Genomic DNA, 8,279 nt, shown 5'->3' with positions numbered 1-8,279 from the left:
TGGAGATGAGTATGGGGATGCAGATGGAGATGATGGAGATGGAGATGGAGATGGAGATGGAGATGGAGATGGAGATGGAAATGGAGATGGGGATGGGGATGAGTATGGGGATGGAGATGGGATGGAGTTTGGGATGGGATGAGAATAGGGATGGAGATGGGGATGGGGATGTTCCCTTTGCCATAGAGGACAGCCAGGGCCGGGTGCTCCTGAGCATTTAGGACTGAGTTGGGTTTGGGTTCAGAGCTGGGGAAGTGCACGCTGTGAAGAGCTCAGAACTGTGAAGAGCTGTAGAACCAATCTCTCAGTGCGGGGGCCGCAGGGTGGAGGCGGTGGGGTGGGCTTCAGTTTGTAGCCGTGGCTGTGTTCCGCCGGTACAGCGCCTGGGTGAAGTTCCCCAGCGTTGGCAAGAAGTTCCGCAGGTAGATCTCGTTGTCGGTGCTCAGCTGGCAGCTCTGGGAAAGGAGAAACATAAATGTAAGCACACAGCAGGGCTTAGAAGTTTGTAGCCAATGGAGCAGGAAAAGCAAGCGGTCCCATGGCATTTGTCCCCCTGGACCTCATGGCCATGGGGTGAGGTGTCCAGGGGGCTGGGGAAAAACACCCAGCTACACTCCTGCAAGCATAGAAATGTGGAGATGTGGCACCTGGGGATGTGGGCATGGTGGGGATGGGCTGGGGTTGGACTTGATGATCATTCATTTCTAACCTTAATGGTTCTATGATTAAGCATCTTCCCTGCTGAATCTATGATTCAGCATCTTCCCCCCATGATGAACCATCCTGCGGTGTGGGAATGGCTGCAGCCCCCAGAAGGAGATGCAGGGGTGGCTGCGATGCCACTGCGTGGGGTGCAATGCGCAGGGCTGGGGATGCTGGAGCTGCTGGGGATGAAGGCATCGCCCTGCCCCATGCTTACCATCTGGCCGTGCAGGCTCTGCAGACTGGTGATGAGGGGCTCGTAGTCCTTCTTGCAGCGGGTCACCTTGGTCAGCACTGTGGCAGCCTGGCACAGCAGTTCCTGCTCCGACAGCTGTGAACATGAACGTGAGTGTCAGCACCACAGCACTGCCTTCACACCATGCTGCCCACCCGAATGCTCAGGGCTGGTGGGAGTCCTCCCAGGGACTTCCTAAACCCTCGGCTGCACTGTGCTGTGTAGGCAGCAACGGCACCCATGGATGCTGGGCAACAGCCCAGCCCTTTTTGTTATAAGGCAGGGAGATCCCTCCCACTCTGTGAGTACCAAACTGAGCTCTGTGTTCTGTGCACAGTGATGGCAAGTGCTCTGGTTATGGTTATATCAAATAAAAGTGTGTTTTCCACATATCTCTAAATTTTCTTTTACCTTCCGATCCGTGAAAGCCACCTGTGCCACTCTGGTGTCATTGCAAGGGACCTGGGGAGGTGACAGAAGCAAGAGCTGTAGTTAGCAGACTGCACTCCCACAGTGGCACCGCCCACAGCCAACCAGCAGTGGGTGAGGAGCAGCTGTCAATTGCAGAGCCCTGCCAACCACTGCCTGGAGATGCAGTGTCTTCATCCCACAGTGCAGGGACACTGCATCAATGGGCCCCAGGTGCTGCCATTGTCACCCAGCGCTGCTTGTATGTCCCTGCCACCGGCTGCCTATGGCCACCCCAAGCAGCACTCCACGTGGGCTGTGGCATTTTGCAGCTTTTTTCAGCAATGCCCATGTGTCAGCCCTGTCCTAGCTGAGCAGCAAGGGGAAGAGCTGCACCCTCCAGATGTCACCCCATGGGGAGAGGAGATGCCAGAAGAGGGCCAGGGTTGTGCACTGCACTGACTGCCAACAGCTAGAGATGCTCAGTCAGTTGTGCCAGCTAATGGCCATTGCTGAGGAAAAGCCATGAGCTCTCTGGTCCTTACCTGCTCTCCTTTGTTGAGCTGCTGGATGCTTCGAGTGATGTCCGACAGCTTCATCTTGGGCATGGAGCTCGTCGGCAGCGGTGTGGAGGCAATGAGCTCTGCCAGACAGAGGAGAGCAAGGGCAGCCTTCAGTGTGCGGTGCATCCTGGCTCTGCCACCTGGTTTGCTCTGAGGGCTTCAGTGCTTTACTGCTGGCACTGACATGATTTTATAGCACCGACCCAGCAGCATCATCCCATCCGATACCAAATATAGGTTCTTCCTGTGCTGTTGAGAGGGCAGCAGGGCCCTGCTCCCCAAAGAAGGGATTATGTAATGGTGACAGCAAAGACTTTTTGCCCTTAACCAACTTTATGTGCTATTCCCCTACCATGCAGATTTTAATCACCTTATTGATGGATTCAGAGATACTGAAATGGGAAGTCTAGAATTTCTGCTTGGCACCACAGGATCCCAGTGCAGCACCACAGCGTGTGCCATGAATGCCATGAATGTGAGCAACAGCTGTGGGGTGAAACAAAGCCAGGCAATGGGCTCACGACCCAAACCTTTCCTTCTCTTGTTCATAGAAAAAGCAAAGAGGAGCACAGGAGGACCCACTGTGGATATGTGCAGCCAGATGCATTGGTGGGCTCTCCTGCCATGGGATTTTGCACAACACTGTGGGATTGCTTGAATGCTGGTGTATTTTCCTCCCATGTGTTTGGGAACGGGGCAGTGAAGGGCACTGCTTCTGTGGGCACTCCAACCACTGGCATGGGGACCTCACTGCCATGTGTGTCCCCAGGGGTGATCCCATGGATGAGCCCACAATTGCTGTGGCAATGGGCATCATGAGGATCACCACAGCGCCTCAGAGAAGGTGCGATGAACAGCTGCAGATGGAGAGAGGTAGGTGAATCCAGAGCCAGGAAGAATTCACAGCACTTGGCCATAAAGGCAGCAGAGCCCCTGAGCTAAAGTAGTCCAAATCAGATTTGCAAGGAAAGAAAACCTCAAGATTTTTATCAAGATGTTAAATATCTGCAAAGAAACAAAAAAAATTGCTCTTGCATGTAAAGGAAGAGGCAGTGGAGGGAGTTTTGTGGCGTGTGGGTGTTGGGGTTTCAGCGAGGTCTGGCTCAGCTCTGCACCACGTACCCCATCCTGCGGGGACAGCTCTACAGTGCCCATGTCTGGGACCAGGCTGCTGAGTCAAAGATCTCCCTTTTCACCAGGTTTTGTTCATAGCTTTTTTAGTGCTCACTAAAGTCGAAGTGCTGCGTGGTCCATCCCAGCACTGAGATTCAAACTCCATCCCATTGTAATGCCTTGCTTCTGTTCTGGATGCCCAGACGCTGCAGAGGAAGAGCAGAGGTGGAGCATTCCATCACTGTGACAACCTGCAATAACTGCTCTCCTGGCAGCTGATGGAAGGACATCATTTCCAGCCATTGAATTTCCCTCAAAACAGGCAGAGTTGGGCACAACCACTGCAGGCGCTGGGGGGAGGAGATGCAGCTGGGGTGCATACAGAACTATGTGTCTATCTGTCCATCCACCCCAAAACCATTTCCTGCAGGAGAAGCTCTCAGCTCTCTCAAACAGGTGCAGGAGCCAGCATCCCAGCGGATGGGGTCGGCTGTTGGGGTCCGGGTGCCTCGGGGATCTGGCGTCATGGGGCATGGATGTTTCTGCACCCACAGACCTGCGTGGGGAGCGTGTGTCACCCCACTCTAGGGCAGATAAAATCATTCCTTCAAATATTGATATGGTAGTGTGAACTCAATGATGGGAAAGGCTGACGTACCGATTGGGTTCGTGTGGGTGGAGAATGACAGCTTGAAAGTGGAGCCCGGTTCTGAGAAGTGGGGCAGAGCTGAGGGGGATTCTGGGCTGGGACGTGTGAGGGAAGGGAGCTCAGAACTTAGCGAGTGGTGGTCTGGGAGCGAAAGAGCACTCATTCTTGGCTGCACTAGGTATTAACTCGCAGTGGTCACGCAGTGCTGAAGGAAGCGATCAGATGCGCAGCGCTCGGTGCTGGCAATGCTCCCTCTACTCATCCCCAAGGCTGGGGACACATGGGCACAACAGGCTGTGACCTGACCATGACATCCCCAGGTGTTTGCACCATGAGTGTGCAAACAGAGCAGGACCAGCTGAGCTGCATCCCCTTACCGTGAGGGCTGTGCCCCAGGTGTGAATGCATCCCAGCAGCTGGGAGTTGCTGCTGCCAGGGCAGCATGGAAATGAGCCCAGGGCCAAGAATACATTGGAAAACATCATCCTGAAATGGAAAGCATGCAAAATGCTGTTGCCGCCACTTGTTTCTAACTCAACAAAGTTATTCTAGGTTGATTTGGGTGGCGCTTAATCCTTGCCTTGCCCTATGAATTGGAAAGATGGGCAATGACCACAAACTCTGGGTGGCACGGTCAGACTTTTCCATAATGGTGTCTCTGGATGGTGATAACAGAGGACAGCAGGATGGCTGCACATTCACTGCAACCCTGCAACCTATCCCAGGCAGAATTGGAGCACCTGCATGGCCAGGCAGGGCGGTGCTGCAGGCACAGAACAGCACTGGGGGCAGTGGATGGGCTCAAGGACCTAATGGAAGGAGTTAGGCACTGCCAGAAGCTAAGTCTGATTTTAGAGAGCGCATCTCCCTTGGGGCATCCCTTGCTTGCTCCTGGCTCTGGCAGTGTGATTTCAGGTGGGCTGAGTCCGCGCCCTTCTGTTCAGGGCAGCAGCCTTGTGCCATCTGCCAGTGCTGCAGGTGCTGGCCCAGGCTCGGGACGCAGCATCCCTGTCAGTCCCACCTGCAACAGCTCTTCTGGAGGGACACGATGGGTTGTGTCATTAAGAAACAGTGCTGCAATTCATGAGGACCAGGGGATGACATGAGGTTGTAGGAACAGCAGTCTGTCTCTTCTGTGATTTAGAGGCCTTGATTTTGGACAGCATCAATCACCATCTTCTCATTTCCAATAACATCCAAGTTTTCAAAGAAACCCTCGGAGCAGCCATGACATTTTGTTGAGGCCGTTTTCTCCTGCGTGCCGCTCCTTAATTTTAGAAAATGGTGGAGAACTTAAATAAAACATTCTATAACGTGAAAAAAAAACCCAAATGTGGGTCACTGTATAATATGGAGCATCAGCACATACGGTATCTCTTCCATCAGTGGTTGAGTTTACAAACGGAGGATTTCAGGCTGTCTGCTGGGGGTGGCTGCAGCTGCCCTGCAGCTGGAAGGTGAGCTGTGCTCCAGGGGCTGCAGTAGCACTGGCTTTCAGCACGAATCAAATTACCTGGAGCAGGATGCAGCCAGAGGAAGGAGAGTTTGCAACCTGCACCACGTTTCCACGTTTCCCAAAGGTGTAACCTTGCAATGAGCAGAGACAAGAAGCGCTGCCTCCTGGCAGGGTGCCGACGTGATTAGTATACAAACCGTCATACTGAAATAGATGAGATGTGATATTTGCTGTGACATTTTGCTGCTAACAAAGCTATATGGTGACATTAAATTATTAAACTTTTGAAAGCATCATCTATTTTTGTTGGGTTAGTTTGTGGTTTTTATTTGTAGACAATTGCATCTTTTTTTGTGCTCTAGTTTTTAGTAGTGTGAAATGCACAAAGCATTTTGGGTCCCCAAACACACAACTACTGCATTGGTATCAAAGGAAGTGTCGGAACTCAGGAGCATTGGTTTTCCACTGCCAATATAAGCCCCACTCAGAACCAAGGCTGCTCAGACAGGGCTGGCTTTCAGGCCATTTTTCTCCTAGTGAACGTGTCACCTTGCCATCTAAGTGCCAATAAACCCAAACTGAGCTCTGTTGGTGATGCATGACATGGTACAGAGCTGGTGGGGGGATGGGTTGATGGATGGGCGAGATGATCTCAGTAGCCTTTCCCAGCCTTAATGGTTCTGTGATTCCCAGTATTTTCCTTGGGTGCTGCACCATGAAGACCTCAATCCAAGGCAGATTCCCAGTCCTAAAAGCATTCACCACAGCCATGGCAGTGGGAGCAGAACTCCTCTTCCCTCTCCCCTGCTCCCCAAACTGCTGCTGCCCACCCACCCCTCCTGCAGGCTGAGCTGCCAACACCTGTCCGTATGGACAAAAGGGGCATTCGGTGCCCTCAGAGCAGGGCTGGCATGGCTATGGAATTATCATCCTAGCAGCTGCAGTGTTCCCTGAGCCCATTGCTCTCCTGGCCACTGACAGTTCTCTGAAAGCAGGTGAATTATTTGTAATTTTCTTCTTGGCTCTTCAGCCCGGGTATGTCCGTGCGAGGCAGGAAGCGCACGCAGCAGGGATGCCCTTGACGTGGCACCGGGGGTGGCTGACTGCTTCCCCTTGCACATGAAAGGTGTGAAAAGCATCACTGCGTTATTTCATTACTTGAATACTGACAACTGATATCAGACAGGTTAGTTTCGTTTCCCACCTCGTTTTCTGATTTTTTTTTCCAAGTTCTGACAAAATCCTTCATCTCTGAAATGCACATATGCATACTGTCTGCAGCCAAGGATCAGAGAGAGGCTGGTATAACCAAAATGTGCCCAGACTGCTTCAGAGAGGATTTGCAAACTGTGTCTTTAATCTGGGGACAAAAAAAAACAAAGCATAGAATTCACATAGGTAGGGGAATGCTTCAGAAGATAATGTAATTCTTCATGAGCTGGGATGTATGTGTCATGCTAAAATAAGCAGGTAGAACAGGAAAATTTGTGAATTCAAAGTCATTTGGTTCTGTTGATTGTATCTTTAAGAAAATTCCCCTTCAGGAAGTAATGTTAGAGTCAGTGAAGCTTCTTAGTTAAAACTGCAAACGCAATGTATGTTAGTAGCATTTTCCTCTGTCTTCTTTCTTCCCCCACCCCAAGTTTGGCATTCATCGCCTTTTCGGGGGATTGGTGAGAGCGTAATTGATAGGAAGTCCCATTCATCTGTTTATCTTTGAGTGGTTTCTCAAGTGGCTGGGGCACCTTGGCTCTTTAAACTCGCATTTTCAGAAAATTCAAGCGAAAATAATCCTTAGTTTGAGTGCTCAGCTTCTGGTGCTACTCTTTATGGCAGCTACAGCCAAGGCCGCTCAGCTCTGGTCCCATACAGGTCTCAGGAACATCAGCTACAGAGACATGCAGGTAGATCCAGGGCGCCGTTTTGTGAATCAGTTTTGGTACGGATATCATCCAGATACTTTAGCAGGTGCTGTGAGTGCCGTCCCTTTTGTACTATGCAAGGCTCTGCGGGACCGTAAGTATCAGCGCAGCCCCAGGACCCCGCGGAGCCACGAGCCGCCGGCCCTGCAGCCTTGCCTTGGGGCAGCAGGGCTGCCTCTGTCCGTGGTGCTTAACCTGCCCAGGGCCGCCCATCCTCTCCTCTGCTGCTGTTGGAAACAGCTCTTCGTGCGTGGGGAAGCGAGGGACAAAGGCATCCCTGCCTCTTGGAGCAGGAAGAAGGCAGCGTGCGACGTTTCCAGGTTCATTCCTGCATTTTCGGTAGAGAAACATGCTGCTGAAGTCAGTTTGTTTTGGTAGTGGTTTATAGATTCTTTCTCCGAAACTGAGTCATTCACTGTCATCTCAGATTCAGATAACATTTGGTGTCTGCAAGAAATTAAAGAGCTCTAATTCCAGATTCTGTTAGTAGATTTATGCCCAATTCAGTCTAGAATAGATGCTCCCTTACTTGGTTACAGACATCACAACCCTCAGGGCCCGTGTGACTTCACGGACAGCAAGGTCTGCGGCTGAGACACCTCATCTAAAAGCTCAATACTTCTGATGATCAGGCCCAGTTGGCTTTGTGGCTGCCATTCTATTTGAGTAGTAGGTTCCCTGTGGCCATCAGTTGCTGCTGTACCAAGGGAAAGAGACTCAGAAGAGCTCTGAGCAGCGCAGGTGAAGCTCAGCCTTCCTGCAGATTAACTCTCCAAGGCATTCTTGTTATCATTTTCAGAGAACTTGTTTAGATACTCCAAAAGATAAAACCATGACCAACTAATCTAGATTTTGACATAATTCCTATAAACTTCATCATCTTCAGCTAAATGACAGTAAATGGCAGTTCTGCCCACAATAAAGAAAGAGAATATGGTTAAAATATGCTTCTGTCATCCATTCACTCATCTAGTCAGAAGGGACTTTCCTTTATTCTTAAGGAAGGTATTATACTTTGTGAAGATTCTGAGCAAGGGTACCTCACAGAAACAGCAGCAACGTCCTTTGTGAATGCTGTCAGTTTTCTGCAGCCCAGGCAGGCCGCTATGAGCAACTGTGGCTTGAGATGTGAATCAATCTTGAACTTCACATAAGAGAGTGGTGGAGAGCAAGCTCTATGGTAGCTACTGACAAAGCTACAGCTGCTCCAAAGAATCTGCAACCAGATCTA

General features: G+C 51.0%; 1 protein-coding gene across 2 annotated transcripts; it reads right to left on the bottom strand.

The window, feature by feature from the left end:
- Positions 1-344: 344 nt before the first annotated feature.
- Positions 345-2,034, bottom strand: LOC100303687 (interleukin-4). 2 transcript variants are annotated; one of them, NM_001303181.1, is given in 4 exon segments: positions 345-455; positions 920-1,033; positions 1,349-1,399; positions 1,891-2,034. In NM_001303181.1, coding segments are annotated over 4 exon segments (420 nt in total).
- Positions 2,035-8,279: the final 6,245 nt, after the last annotated feature.

The sequence above is a fragment of the Meleagris gallopavo genome, chromosome 15 (assembly GCF_905368555.1).
Source record: "Meleagris gallopavo chromosome 15, MGAL_WU_HG_1.1, whole genome shotgun sequence".
NCBI lineage: Eukaryota > Metazoa > Chordata > Aves > Galliformes > Phasianidae > Meleagris > Meleagris gallopavo.
Note: the sequence above shows the minus strand (reverse complement) of the source record. Positions and strands in the feature narration are given on the sequence as shown.